Here is a 16,109-nt window from a genome sequence, read left to right on the forward strand (position 1 = left end):
GACCTTTTGCTTAACCCCACGCCCTCTTGGTTATTGTTGCTCACCTGTCAAGCTATTTTCACGTGTATATGCAGTAATGATAACTGTGGGAGATTTACCACTTGAAATTAATAGTAATTTTTCAAACAATGTGTCCTTGATTTCTGACAGAGGTAGACAAAAGCATTTACCGGCTGAAATGAAAACTGTTGCTAGCTAGTTAATTAAGCTAATGTTAGCTCCATGAGTTGCTTAGGAATGTTGTCTGCGGCTAACTTTTTTCCAGTCTGACTCGTAAAAAGAGAATCTTGTAAAATCTTAAATAATGTAATATAAAAAAGTCTTAAATATGTGTTTCATGGCTTTACAGTTGATATAATGGGAAACTGTCAGTTGACCCGCAGAAACAGACGAGTCACTAAGGAGAAAGAAAAAAACCCAAAATGTGTTCAAACAAATTCATGACTTATAGTTAACGTTACAGTATAACTTTAATGCCACCTCAACACCAAACTTACAACAAAAAGACAAATGAAATGTGAAACAATAAATAAGTAAAACCAAGTTTTAAAATGCAGTAAACAGTAAGCAGCCATCTGAACTTGTGAATAGAGCAGAAACCACGATAACAGGCTCCTTGTGAGATAATGATCTATTGTTGCACAATGTACAGATATTGCAGCAGTGACTTTGGCTTCCACTTAAACAATAAGACTGTTTGATTCACATAAACATCTGAAATGTCTGTGCCTTTATCCTTTTCTGTGTGTTTTGAGTGTCCTGTTTAAAAAGCTTTCACGACAGATCAGATCAGATCAGAAGGGACAGTTAGAAACACACTGGAGGAAAAAAACCTGTTTAAACCATCTGTTACTGTATGTACCAACCAATTTATCAATGTCCTCAGTTTGCTTTCTTCTTTACATTGATGTGTTCTCCTGGTTAGCAAAGGAAACTGTCGACTTCCCCAGAGTCAGATGAGAAGATCAGTTTCATCTGTTGGCCATGTCTTTCTTGTTAGCTAGCAAGCCAGTCACAAAATGCCTCTTTTTTACATTTCTATTTTTTACCCGTTCAATAAATGAGATACAACATGTAAACCAGACAGCTTTTTCTGTCGTTGGAAGGTGGATTTTAAAAAGAAACCTTTGATGGAGCTAGGATAAAAGTTCCCCTGTTTTTACTGTCTTTGTGCTAAGCTAGGCTAAATACGTCCTAAACCTATCTCTGTTCTGGACACACAGAGTTCAAATTAATACACCTCTTCTCATCACTGTTCGTAAAAATATACACTCTGGCCCTTTATTCATTATAAAAGCAAATACTTTTCACTCATTTTACATTTTGGACATTTAGAGTAAGAAGGTTGTGGTCCAACGCCTTACCCAAGGACTGTTTAACAATACTGTTGGCTGTTGGTCAAATGTTCTGGTTACTGGACGGTCTGTTCATCATCATCTTGCACCCAGATAATGAATATAATTACATCAAAACTCACTCATCCATCTGATTTTACCAGCAGGAGACAAAAAATGGCTGGAGAAAGTTAGTTTTTTTGGGTTTTTTTTGTTTTTTTTAGAAGAAAATCATTAAACTTCATTAAAAATGAAACTGACTTGGTTTGAAACAAAAAGCATGATGTAAAAAAAATTACTCAAAAATATGAAGCTCCAGCCCACAGTTTATTCCACTCAGTCATCCCCTTGTATGAGGCCTGAACGCTATGAAAATATCTCTCACTATATAAACAGGCATAGTTAATCTTTCTGTACAGGTATTTCTCCACACAGCACGGCATGTGTTGTCCGTGGATGTTGGCACTGAGGCAGATGTGTATGATACAGACGGAGCTTGTGGTCGTCAGTCGTCGATGAAGGTCAGCCGGCCTGGTCCCTCGTTCTTCATCCAGCGCCGGTACCTCTTCATCCTTGGGTCGGTCGCCATCTTAATCTTCATCTCCTCCTCCTGCTCTTTTTTGTACACCTGAAAGACACACATGAGGAATGTTTACACTCGACACATTGAGGGGTGTTTGAATTACCTGAACTATAATGGTTCACACGGAACATTCAGTGTAACGTACTTTTCCACGCCACTACTTCCATCAGTACAACAACTGAGTCATGTCATACTCACCACCCTGCTGATTTCAGTTTCTCTTTTTAAGATGAATACCATTTTCATTCACTAACTCACTTCGCTTTTTTAACCACATTTCAGTTAATGTTGAAATTTGAGACTTCCTGCAGACTTCCAGCAGATTTTTTACATCAAAATCTTACCAGAAAAGATGCAACAAACAACGGACACCTGGTGTTGGGTTGGTAACTAGGTGTGTAAAGATAAACCGATTGGTATTGGTTTTCTAATACTTATTGGTTGATCAGAGTCAGAGGTTCTATTGAATTGATACACTACAGACAGATGCATCCCAAGTTCTGCGTGAAATTTGGTTAAACTGAGAAAATTGACATGACTATAAAAAAATTAAAAAATTGTTCCAGTTAGCTTTTGTTTAAAGGATGTGTAAATGGATGGAGGAGAGAAGGAAACTAAAAGGAACATACTAATAAATTGAAGACAGGTTGAAAGAAAGGAGGAGAAAGTAAAGAAGAAAGGACTGAAAACCAATAAGGACAAATCAAAAGAAAAGAGATGCAAAAAAAACCTACGGAGAGAGAATTTTAAGTCACAAACCTCGTAGTTTTCTTTGATCCAGAGCTGTTTATCCAGGAAGGACTGTCTGTTGTTTTCATCCAGACTGTCAAACTGAGACTGAGACATCTTCATGTACCTCCTGAGGATTAAAACACAGAAAGTCTGTTGTGAAGTGACCTGGTGCTGAGGTAAGAAACATGGAAAGATGTATAGGTTCATCACATTCATCCAGAAGATCTAGTAGAACACCATATCTATACTAAACGTTCCCTAAGAACTGACCTGATTAAGTAAAGCTTCTCTTCGTTTCCGTACTCCTCCCTGCAGATGGTGAAGCGGTAAATCCAGGAGACGTACCAGGTAACGTAGTTGGTCATGTAGTAAGGGAAGAGCACGATCTGACACAGCAGGATGTCTGACAGGTTGGGCTTCTGGTAGCCTCCTTTGATGTCGATTTTGGTTTTGATGATGTCACGGATCACCTCCTCCTCCTGCTCCCGGATCTCCTCTTTGGAGCGGCGGTTCTTGCCCTTCTCCTTGGTGCGGTTGAGGAGGCCCTGCTGCTTGGCGATCTCGGTGGCCTGGATCCGGTACTTGGGGACCGTTGCCAGGTAATTAATGGCCTCGTTGTAGCTGCTGTGCCAGCTGTAGTACTGGAGGAGAGAGAGGGAGGTGAGACTGCCTGCCTCAACTATAGACCAGCAAGATCTACTGTTTCTAAGTTTGGGCAATAATTCACCATATTTATCACAGACACAGTGGGCCCTATCTTACGCCCGGTGCAAAGCAGCACCAAGCGTGACGCAATTGTCTTTGTTAGTTTAAGACCGATGCAGTTGTCGTTTTCCCGTCCAGCGCCCACGTTGTTAAAATAGCAAATGCACTTGCGCCCATCAAAGCGCTCATGGGTGTGTTGGTCTTAAAGTGAGGTGTGGTCAGGCACATTGTTGGCACATTGCTATCTTGAGGCAGTGGAAAGTGATTGTGCGATTGACCAACAAAAACCTGGTCTGAAGTCAATGGCGCAGTGTTTCACTATTATTTTAAGGGCGCATTATCAAGACAGTAATATGCACTTACACTGACGGGTGCACAATATACACTCTGCTTGTTACACACACAGGACGTGCAGCAGTGCACAAACATGCAAAAGATGACAAATAAAAGGATTACAATGTGAAAGATTATTGTGTACATTAACATATTTTAAAAAATACATGTCATAATGCTTAGTCATAAAATTTATCAGAATTAACTCATCACAGTAATGATGAATTAAATTGTTTAATTATTTGACCAAATCGTGGCAATACACGGAGGTAAACAGACGGACAACAAGGGATCAGACACAGATCGACTTTCCTGCTGCATCAATACATGATGACATGAGGAACACATGAGGAAATAAATGAGGTGAAAACAATGATTAAACTAAAGAAGGAAATAAATCTGCACAGCTTCTAGCAGCAGCAGGATCAGCATCTTAGAGAGCTGATCAAGTTAATATTTTTGAGAGTACAGTGATTAGGTTTCCATACTTTCAGCAATTAAAACCCTGCTGATTTGACCTGTTACTCCATAACTGAACAAAACGATTTTAAAGAAAGTAAGGTGAGAGTAAATAGCAGTTACCTGGATGTAACTACAGTTCTATGAGTACATGCTTGAGTTGGTCCCTGTTGCTACTGTTGCGGCTGTAAAACGGTGGATAAATTGTTTTCAGCGTTACAACTCTCACGAAATGACTCAATTCACTTTCCGAATTTCATCCATTCATACCAATAGTATTTGGAAAGTCTAGAAGAGCCGCATTATTAAATTATTTTATCCCTCAAGTAAGTGGAGGACTAAATGGGAAGTTACCTGCCCCAGCTGGCGGAATCTCTGGTGCTCTATGAGCAGCCTTCAGCTCTGGCAAACCAATCATTGCTGGGTGACATAAAATGCATCACTACCGGTGCGCCAGCATGGGAAAGTCATCATACACACCAGATTTGAAACTCCAGTACACTGTGAAATACAGAGAGATTTAGCTGGCAGTGATAGGTTTAATCAGCATTGTGTGAGCTTGTTTGGCAATGGCTTGAATGTAACAAATATTTATTTATATGTAAAAGTTCTGCACTCCAGCCTTAAACAAAAATATTTAGCACTACATTCATCGATCATTATTTATCACAGAAATAATATTGTGACTTTAGATCATACTTCAGCCCTAATAATGATATGATCTTAACTCTGCTGTTCAGAGAATTGAGTTTAAGGAAGATGTAATTAACAGAAAAACAAACTTGTTACAAAAGTTTTTGTTTGACTGTTTTATTATGTGATTTTTTTTTATTTGACAGTCCCTCCAGGAAATTGTAATTGCAATAATTAACTCAAATTCAAGAAATCTCCACAAAATTTTGCCAGAGCTTGCAATTTTCCTAAATTACTGCAACTTTTCCTTTGCTTGCAATTTTTCCCAATTCCCACAGTTGTACCACAATAAGAGCACATAAAATACCACAAATTGTATTGCAATTTTTGAGAAAAGCTGCTGCAAAATTTTTGGCCGCCATAATAAGGAAAAACTCTGCAGAATCCTGGAGGGACCGATTAGCATTTTCCATATGGTAATATATATATATGTATATATGTATATATATATATATATATATAGACCTGAAAAATGTTCTTTAAATAATGTTTTTAACAGTATCAGCCAGCTCTGTTTCATTGTCTTTCAGGTCTTCTATTCATGCTGACTAACCACAAATGAACCAAGAATTTTCCCTTACTCATTAGACAGTTGATGCCTGCATCACTGCTGCATACAGTTGCTTCCTCATTTTGTTCTTATACATAATTATGTTTCTTACTTTGGTTTTCAACAAAAAGTGTGAGGGGCTGTTGGTCTTCAAAGTGTTTTTCCCTCCATTCAGTATTTATTTGCAAATTTTCCTTTAAACAATATCCTCCATATTACTCAACATAAAACACAGGACTCTCCTGGATAATGTAACAATCCTATATATTTATGTTATGACCACAAGTTTCGATGATTTCAACTTTGTTTCTGAGAAACTATATTTTGTTCGTCATTTTGGCATGACAGACGGCTCTAAATAGTACAGTACCCATGAGCCTTGGCCACCGTTGCTATGGAGAAGAAGCCAGTTAGAGGCGTGAATCAGGTAGCGAATTCAGAACGCTCCGTTGTTGCATTGGAGAACAAAATCTGGCACCATACTTGCTGATTTAATATGCAGATTGTACAATCAGTCAAATTCTTAAAACCAAATCACCTCTGTCTCCCTCATTGAAAAATCCAGAATCTATGAACATGTAAATATTGTTCATTTCATTTCAGATTTTAACTGCTGAGCACAAGATGTCTCCTACTTCACTGTAAAATCCATTCTCAGTGTTTGTGCACTGGAGGCTTCAAGTTTCCACATCACACTTGTGTAAGTTGCATACTGGACCACAGTTGGATCCAAACTAGTTGTGTTGTCACAAATCATACTCATAGGTACACGTGTTAAACTGAGATCGAGGGTGAGTGCAGAGAAGCTTTCCTCCTTCAGCAGATAAATGTGAAAACAAACTCTGCACATACATCATTCTGCACAGAGAAGACAACAACATCCAACTGAAGGAACAAGAAGAAAAACACATTTTTGACTGGAGGGAGACTTTAAGGCTTTATCTATTCTCTCTTTTGGTACTTATACGAAAAATGATGTCCCTGTCAAATTAAGTGTGTAAAAATAAATACTCACAATCACACAGTGCTTTAGCTGCAGATGTTTGGTTTTGACTGTAAATAAACTGCACCAGGAAATTCACTGATGCTTTTTTGTTCTTTTTTTTAGTTTTTCAGCTCAGTAATTTCCTAAAACAGCTGGACACTGTATTTTTTAGCAACATTTACTCAAATGGGAGGAGATAATCTATTTGTTGGGGACTATTTACAACCGCGGAATAATACATACAATACATGTTTTCTAGTGAGTATTTACAGCAACAGGATGGTGTCTATAAAAACAAGGCTCCAGTACCATTTATGGACCAAGAGTCAGGGGTCAAAGATCTTAGTTTCTGACCAAAAACAGCAAATATGGAGAGAGACAAGAGGAAGACTCGTCTGTCTAGCAGGGTCAGAAACTCCCGACAGACAGGCTCTAAAAACATCTCTCCGTGGCTTCTGATTGGCCAAGTCGATGACAACACATCACGTCTGCGGTCGTACCTGGAAGATGGAGATGGCACAGATGGTGACCAGGATAACGACTCTGACGTCCACTTTGGGGGTGAGCTGTCGGCGGTAGTAGGCATAGTAGTGTTGGTAGTACTCCTCAGGATGGTCCAGCATGTAGTCGTAGTCTCGCCGGGTGTCCTCATCCTACACACACACACACACACACACACACACACACACACACACATTAGCTGAAGAAATACAGAAGACAGCAGCTCAGCCAAACCTGGTTTCATCCCAAATGAACCCCAAAAAAAACAAAAAACAAAATAATTTTCATAATGTTAACATTTAAGGTTTCCTTTTTCATGAACTGGTTTCATTTTCTATGCATTTAAACAGTATATCATGTATTTATTTTGCTGAGTGAGATTTTTACTTTTTCATATTAATCATTTCAGTGACACAAACTGCTCTTCAAAAGCTTTTTACATGATGCTATTTAATAACAGGTATAATTAAACATTTGATCTCACTGTTATCTAATAAAAACCGACAGTCAAAGTCTCCAAATCACAGCGTTTCTTATTGGACAGTTTACATGTCGGTTAAGATGAAACTTAAGTTGTTGCTCTGGCAGAACCAGTGTTGCTAGATTGGACTGACAAAAAGTAACCAATCAAAGCCTAGAACCTGCTCCATCTTCATCAAAGAAGCCCATTTTTAAAAAAAATTAATTTAGGAAAGGTTTATTTTATATGTATAATGATTGGTCTTCTTTTTTTAATCAGTATAATTAGGCAAACTCAAAACCACAGTTACAACAATGAAAAATATATAATAGAAATCGCAAAATTAAAGGTTTTTTTTAGATGTTATATTAAATGTTTAAAGTCTCACTTATGTGAACAGATCTTACAAGTGTTTTATCAGAATTGATCACAGAAGTATGACAGAATAATAATTGGAATAAGAGTTTCAACTCAGTTGTAATAAACTGATCACTTGGTTGTGATGGTCATCAGTTATCAGTTATCAGTCATTGCGTGTGAGAGTCAGCTGAATTCAGGGAAGGACGAGGCCACTTTAATGGGAAACAGCCTTACTTTTTTTCTACAGAAAAGCAACCAAATTGGATGAAAAGACATCCAATCTGGAAATACTGGATAGAACTAAGAACAGGAAATCTGTAATTCAGACACTTAAACTGAATTGTGAGGTTAACTAAACATGTAGTTGTGTCTGCAGTTTGCAGTGTTCAGTTTTACATTCTTCATACCTCCACTGGTTCCCAGCAACCATGATTGTTCACTAAACACACATGTCTTTTTTTGAATGCTTAATGGGTTTTTCTGTTTAATCTCTTTTCGTTTGTTTTTTTTGAAGGCCTGCAGGTTTTGTTCCTCTCCCACAGAGCCACACGGTTTGCTCTTGTTTCAGCTTCCAGGTCCAAATGTTGTTCAGGAAAGACTTTTGTGGAGCCACATGTAAGCTGTTCTGTCTATGTGGCACTCTCCCATTAGACAGCGAAACTGAAGCCAAACAGTCATTTGAGCTTCTGCATGTTCCTCAGTCCTGCAGTTATACTGATGACAATTAAATGTCTCTGTCAGAGTGAAACCATGTTTTCGCCTGGACTCATTGACCTGAGAGCATCTCAAAGATGTTTTATATTTACTGTGTGGAGGCAAGAGAAAGTGGCACCAAAATTACTTAAACCACAAAAATACAGTAAAATGTGTATCTGCATCTCTGCAGGTTATTATGCTGGTATCACAAGTAAGTTTACAGATATTGGAGGAACATTATACCATTACATAGCAGGTAAGTAACCGCTGTGGAAGAAAATTACCGTAGACAACGCAAGTCCAAACTTAAAAGGGTATTATAGATACGATCAGATCAGTCTCTTCATAAATGTTGCTGAGACGAAGTACAGCAAGAAATACCTCTGATAATGGGGATATAAAAGAATATGAGTGATATCGTTATTAAAAGAACATTACTAGGATGTGAGCACACAATACATCCCTGTAGAGATACTATAGGAGAGCTTGATGAGGGAGAAAGAGGACAGCAGTGCTGCACTGAGTCATGAGGGAGCAGTTGGATAAATACACAAACTTTACAGAGTTGGACAGACTTGGACCGACCTTTAACGTCTCGTACGCGGTCACGATGAGCAGGAACTTCTTCTGGGCGGACTCCTGGGTCTCTCCCTCTGAGCCGGGCTCTCCCGGCCGGAACCGATCCGGATGATACCGGCGAGCCAGCTGCCGGTAAGCCCGGGCGATCTCCGCTTTGGAGGCCTCCCGGGTGACGCCGAGCACATCGTAACAGACTTCCGTGCCGCAGTACAGGCCCTCCACTAGCGCTGCGGCCACCGGCAGCGAGGACACGGAGAACAGGAGCACCGCAAGCCGCCACCACGGCGTCACCGACCGCTGACACACAGCAAACCCTCCACCGCCGCCGCGGCTCCGCTGCGTGACGGCAGCCATCTCCATCCGCACCGCAGCCTGCTGACAACCGGAGCCTAGCCTGTCCGGTCGCACACTGCTTACATCATCAGGACGCGGCGGGACGGAAAGCTGACGAAGCATCAAAGATTGTCTTACGTGTAGTTGTTTTTACGGTTTTGTTTTTTCATATCATTTTTCCTCTGCTTCACACCTTTGAGAGAGCAACTCTTATGTCGTCTTTTTGGTCCTCATTCATTCATTAATTCATTCATTCATTCATTCAGACTGGGATTCAGAGTGAGACCCATTTTCCTCCTTTTCTGTGTCTCTTTGATAATAAACAAGGAATATTATGTATCTGACTCTATGATCTGAATTGTCTCCACACAACAATAAACAATTTTATATCTCCCGCAGAGGTTTTTTGTATAATTATTTATTATAAATTGATTAATTATTCATTTTTCAAAAAGTCGCGAGCATAGCACACATTTATTTATTTTCATTTCATCATCATCATATAAAATAAAATTTAAAAAATCCACCAGAACCTCTTAAACTCAAATTAACACAAATTGTATCTCGTTTTTTAATCCATATACAAATTAAAATCTGTAGTTTTTACGGAGATTACATGCTGTAGGCCTAACTATTTCTTGGCAACCAATGTCCTGGCACAGTGATTTACTGGAATCTGGTTGTCTGACAACCTTACGGTGACTCAAAAAGTTCCAGGGTGTCAGTGAGCCGCTGGTTGGTGGCATCAATCCTTTTATCTTGGCAAAAAGTGAATAGATGTAGGACTATTTCCTAAAATGTTGAAATATTCCTTTAATATTTGAGGACAACAGACTCTTGCTACTGATTAGACTCACTTCAAATCCGTGGAGTGCAATGGGAACGCGATATAGCTATTAACATCATTTTAATGTTTATTCTCAAAAAAGAAAACACGGACTGGTTGCAAAAACACGGGGCCAGTGTTATGAGTACGGAGTAAGCAGTCTGGTATATATATACACGATCTTTATATCCGGGACCGAGTGATGACGTGCTCGCAGCTGCAGACTCTCTCTGTCTCCCCCTGCTGGTTAATTTCAAACCTGCCGTTGCAGATGAAGAAAGTAAAACGTTAATAAACACATTATTTATTATTTAGAAAAAAATCTCAGAGTTCCAGAGTGTGTGTTCTGTATCTGTGTTGTTTCACACAGGGCTGATTTTGCACCTTGACATCTCCGGTTTGGTCCCCTCTTGTTGAGCGAGTCACATACTTTGTGTAGTTGATAATATAAGACACAAACAAGTGTAAAATTTTTTTTTAAAAAAAATCGAGTTTTCAATAATGAAGTAAAAGTACCACAATACATGTAAAGTCCTCCATTCAGATTCAAATTCTTACTTAAGCAGTGAAATGTACTCAGGTATCAGTACTGGTGGAGTTTAACTCATTGTCAGAGTTAAACTTGTATCTTCCATTTTGGGGGTTTTCATATTCATATCAGCCAAGGACGGACATAAACTCTTGAATTTTGGCTCTTGGTCCAGGATTTGTAAATGATCCAAAACTCTTATCTAACAACTTTGTGTCATCCAGATGAGATAAAAAAAATATTAAAATGTTGACATTCTGAATATACAATATTTTTTTATCTAACAGCAGGCTAGCAGGCTACAAGGTCAAATTGGTGGAGAAAAGTACATAATGAAACATGTGAAATGTGGTGGTGGAAAAGTATGAAGTCTCCAAAATTATCAAGTAAATTAGCAGAGACTGGAGTGAAGGAAATAAATGGAGATGGACTTAAAATTTCCTCTGCTGAATACTGGATTTTACCTGCTGTCAAACTAATTAATGGAAGGAGGGCTCATGTGCAGATGGTAACCCTTTTTATGCGTTGTTTGTGTAAATACGCAGATCTGGTAAAAGGATTTTTCTGTTGTAAAATGGCATGACACTTGAACTGCATTATCCCACTTCTTATTAAAGCTTGGGTTGAATTCGAAACATTTCAATGTGTTAAATGACAGCTTTGAATAACAGTCACACAATGAACTAATGGTTCCTTTCAGGCCTTTCTGCACTTGTTGTGTCAGGAATATTTTAATAATTTTAAACAAATGCAGCCTCTTTGTAGCACATACTAGTTTTGTGTTACTTGAGTAAAATTTAGAATTTTACATAATGATTACAACAAAGTAAAAAAGAGGGAGAAGGAGAGAACTAAAAAACTTAGAGTTAGGGAATAGAATAAATATAACTAATTAAAACACTTATGAAATATCCCATAGTAAGTAGTGAATGATGCCACAGGGATCATAAACCATACACTGTCAGTTACAGTCATACATACTGATGTTTTTCCCTGACTGTAATATCCAGAAAAAACTCAAGATATGATATTAGAGTTGATATTTGAGTCAGAGGCATTAATTATTAATCTCACTGTGACAACAACTTATTGAGAAGTTGTTGTTGGTCAAGAAATAGTTACATTCTCCCTAAAATCACAAATGCTTTATTGATTAATAAAGTAACTGATCAAAAATCACAAATATTAATTTCTATATTTTGTGTTTGTGTACAGATTAAACAAATGAGATGCAAGGTTTTCATTAGAGAGCTTTAGAAGTATGTATTTTAAGCACATTAGCATGCTAACATAAACTAAGATGGTGAACATGGTAAACATTATACTTGCTTAACATTAGCATGCTACCATAGTCTTCGTGAGCATATTAGTATGTTGATGTTAGCATTAAGCTCAAAGCACACTGTGCCTAAATGCCTCGCAAAGCCACTAGCATGGCTTTAGACTCTTAAACTTAATTTCCCAATATGTCGAACAATTCTTTTAAGAATTAATACCAGTCAGGAGCTAGGCTAAAGTAACTCAAAATAAGAGGTCTTGACCACCTTTCAGAGCCACAGTTCTGGGAAGGTAACTAGGATGAGGACTACCCAATTAGTTTGGTAAATGTAACTGTATCTCAGGTAAACCTCCCGAATCCAAGAGCAAGACTGAGTCACTAATGTTACCCCAAACTGTTAATAGTAGAATAAAAGACCCACACAGGGGATCCTGAATGGGGCTCTTTCTAATGTTGCCTGTAACCTCACAGATCAACAAAAATAGAATTTTAAAGAAGAGTTAATACAACAGGAGCTACAGAGGGAGCATTAACAGTATTGCAGGACGCTGCTACTAAATACTTCTGCTAAGATGGGAGGAGGACATTACAGGGACATTTAAGTTAGATCCTGAACCAGATCCTTGTAGAAATAAGAAGAGACCCAGTGACATGTTATCATGAGCTTTGCCACACTGACAGCTGAACAATATGGAATAACCTGCTGAATGCTTAAGTGTTCTCCTAATAGTGAAAGACATGTCAGAGGCAGCTGTCACATGAAACAGTCACGCACATGTTGACAGATGATCACAGATGAACTTCTTTTAAAAACAGCATGTTCACTACTCTGAACAGGAATTTTTTAATCAGTTCTCTCACTCACAGAGTCACAAATACTTCTCTAATTTTCTGAACACTTAATGTAGCATGGAATAGACACAAATTAGTAAAATAAGAATAAATATAAAGATTGAACTAAGTGTGTATATATTATCATCAGCAGAGAAAACTGCTATCAATATACAGTAAAAATGTGCCAACAGTTGGGTGAACATTCCTGTGGAAGTCTAGTTTTCATGGTAAATGATGTTTTGACCCGTCATTCAGCCCTGCAGTGGGTATCAGGCTGTGCTGTCATGAATTTACTGGCCTGTCTGACAGGCGACACCATTTCCTAGCCTTGACTCAATTTACCTTTAAGCTGCCTTTAAATCCTACTCTCACCCAAGCAAAGAGCAGATACTCAGAGGCTTATATCTCTATTGGCTAAACTGCCATAGTTGGCCCCTTTGGCTTGATAGGCAGTATCATCTGAATGCCGTGGCCTGCTCAGTGATCCAGCCGTTATCCCTACTTATCCAGCTCCACTCGTCTTACAAACAGTTATATCAGAAAACCTCTTGTGTATTTCTCTCTTTAAAGTGTCCTTGTATTGAATCCTATTGTAGCAAAGAGCTGATAATTGGCAGCATGCCCTGGCCTTATATTGTATCTGCTCAGGCCAAAAAGTGGCTGGCCCAACTGGCTTGGTAGGCAATTTCATCTGAATGTCATGGCCTGCTTAGTTGTCCAACCATCATCTCTGTGTATCTGGTTCCACTAGCTTTACCAATAGCCACTAATTAGCAACAACTCTGGTATGGCAAACTTTTCTTGAATTATATCCCTTGATTTGTCTTACTATGAATCTGTGTATGAGTGTAAGAGTGCAGGCAAGTCTACAGGGTCATGTGGGCACCCTTTCAATTGTTTTGTTGAGCGTCCCAGCTGAAACACAAGCAACATCATGCATCGCCCTGGCTGGCAGTAATTTTTACACTCCTCTACCTCTCTAGTTGTTCATGAAAGAAGTCTGGAGTGTCGACCACCCTCACCTGCATCCCAAATGGCTTCTATATTACTTTGACCTCACACTGGGTGGTGACTGGCATGGAGCTTTGGCTCAGATTTGAAAAATTGTCCTAATCTATCTAATCTATCACTAGAATGAACAGATCAGGGCCAGGGTGAGAAAGTGCCATGAAGTCAATAATCCGCTGGTCTGGGTATAGACATTCTTTATCAAAGAAATCAGGAGTACTGATGATTTTGAATGAGCTGCCCTCTGCCACAACAAAGTTGTTTGACATTGTTACAAAGACATTGTTACTATTCAGGATCATATTTCCAATGATGTTCTTTAACTGCATTCTCTTTCCAAACAGTGCAATGGTTAACTTTTCAGGATACGCTGTAGGCACAACAAAAAAAAACAAACAACAATATGTTTTAATGCACAATCTGGAAAATACATATTAGTTTTCTGGTGATATGATTTTAGGAGAAGTAGAGTTAGTTAACCTGCCATTATACCATGGTCTAGGTGAATATGGCTGCAGGGTGTCCATTAATTCCTGATAATTGACACCTTCTAAGTAGTTCCAGTGAAACTGTCTGTTCATCATTCTAAATTAATGCGCTGGCTAAAATGAGTAACTATAGCAACAGGTACACAGTCAAAGCCTCCATTTACAATTTATTGCAACATGTTAACAAGCTGATTAAAACAATGAGTGACTTCAACATTTCTTTGAACCTATTTGACAACTTTGATGACTGGGGTGAAGCTGAAACAGCACAAGGAGTAACCCTAACACCAGGAGAATTATTTAACGAGGCATTCTGACACCTCAACAGTAGAAATAAAGTCAATGAAAAAAAAATCTAAATATCTTATTTACACCACTGAGTGTAGTCTTTCAGTGTCCCATCCTCTGACCACCACAGGATGGCGACTGTAACACACAAACTGTAAGAAGTACACTGCCCCTTTGAACTAACTGATACTTTAAAGCAATCATCTTAATCCCATTTGCTGTTCAACTCGCTACTTCAGGCTACAGCTGACCATACACATGGCCTATCATTTGTTTGTGAAAATCTTGATATTGATTTTGGGACAATTACATGGCTGGATAGCTAGCTAGTCTTATTGTTAAAAATACTGTCAAATTATATTTATTGTTTGTCAACCTTGCAATTTAATTGACTTTGAATCTTGCTATCATAACGTTAGCTTTCAAGCTCATAGATGAGCCAAAGGGCTCCATGAGCTGAGTGGACTAGAAATAGCTCCCCTTGTCAAGTCTTATCTAAGCTTCTTTCTATTTACTGGAGTAGTGAACAATGTTTCCATTGCATAAGAACCTTATGGGATGGTAATGATTGTTCCGGGTATTAGTCAAACCCTTAGGTGTTTCCAGGGAAACTGAGTCATGGCTGGTGCAAAACTTTAGATTTTGATCGCAAAACGCATGAAAATATAAATTAATGGTCTGAATATTTTTTCTTTGTCGTCCATTAATTCCTGATAATGGACACCTCCTCGGGCATTATCCCTTACTTGAACAGCTCCCAGCATTCTTGAGATTTGATTTCCTTCTGTATAGGTGTCAAGCTAGTTTGTGGCTAATTTGAGCTAGGAGCTAATTTTCTTCCCTGAAGAAGCAGACAAAAACCTTTTTTATTTGATACTCAAAAGATACATTTTTGGTTGAGTATCACCTTCAGTTACACTTCAAGAGGCCAGTAGTTGAATATAAAAAAAGACATTACACCTGCAATAACTGATTTTTTTGTCCACTTGGGAGCAGCAGAAACAGTTGCCTAGTTACACAACCAGCAGATACCAAGCAACATTAGCACTGATTTGGAGTTGTTTTTTGTTTATCTAGTGAATGTAAGTCCAATATCCACTCTGCTTTTAGCTCTGTTTTTGGTTTATGTCAAAAACTGAGAAAATATCTGGCTCTTTAACTGCTAAATGCTCCACTGTGTTCACCAGGTAGCTGCCAACTGTGTCTGTTTGCCATTTGGTGCTGTGCAAGTAGTGTTCAGTGGGTTTTTAGAGCTTTTTCTCTGAAAACAGCTGACTGCTGCAGCCGAAAAAATGCTGAGAGTGAACCAAAACAGTAAAATTGCAGGCGGACAGCTAAACAATGAGCTGAAGCTCACTATAAAGCTCCGTAAAGCAGAGGGGAGCTGCAGAGTTGAGTGAATCTTGTGGGGTAATAACTATGAGCAGCATCAGTGGATATGACATCTAATGCATGTCATCCTCCTGAGGTTACTCCCTTTTATCCCTTGAAAGGGGTTTATTTGCTTTTTTTTCTTATCTGAGGGTCTATAGATAGATGGTGTCTTGTGCAGAT

At 38.7% G+C, this 16,109-nt stretch overlaps 1 protein-coding gene across 1 annotated transcript; it reads right to left on the reverse strand.

Moving 5' to 3' along the window:
* Window positions 1-451: 451 nt before the first annotated feature.
* dnajc25 (DnaJ (Hsp40) homolog, subfamily C, member 25) lies at window positions 452-9,441 on the reverse strand. Its single transcript, XM_067575179.1, has 5 exons — window positions 8,977-9,441; window positions 6,875-7,027; window positions 2,920-3,290; window positions 2,677-2,776; window positions 452-1,962 (listed from the first exon to the last, which is right to left on the reverse strand). Exons 1-5 carry the CDS (start codon window positions 9,424-9,426, stop codon window positions 1,840-1,842), a joined length of 1,197 nt encoding a protein of 398 aa, XP_067431280.1. The 5' UTR covers window positions 9,427-9,441; the 3' UTR covers window positions 452-1,839.
* Window positions 9,442-16,109: the final 6,668 nt, after the last annotated feature.

The sequence above is a fragment of the Thunnus thynnus genome, chromosome 19, assembly GCF_963924715.1.
Source record: "Thunnus thynnus chromosome 19, fThuThy2.1, whole genome shotgun sequence".
Classification (NCBI taxonomy): domain Eukaryota; kingdom Metazoa; phylum Chordata; class Actinopteri; order Scombriformes; family Scombridae; genus Thunnus; species Thunnus thynnus.

Coding starts and splice junctions, on each gene's coding strand:
- dnajc25 (XM_067575179.1), bottom strand. CDS start 9,426: ATGCTTCGTCAGCTTTCCGTCCCGCCGCGTCCTGATGATGTAAGCAGT. Junction 2,777..2,919: donor GAGAAGCTTTACTTAATCAG/GTCAGTTCTTAG, acceptor TTTAATCCTCAG/GAGGTACATGAAGATGTCTC. Junction 1,963..2,676: donor GGATCAAAGAAAACTACGAG/GTTTGTGACTTA, acceptor TGTGTCTTTCAG/GTGTACAAAAAAGAGCAGGA.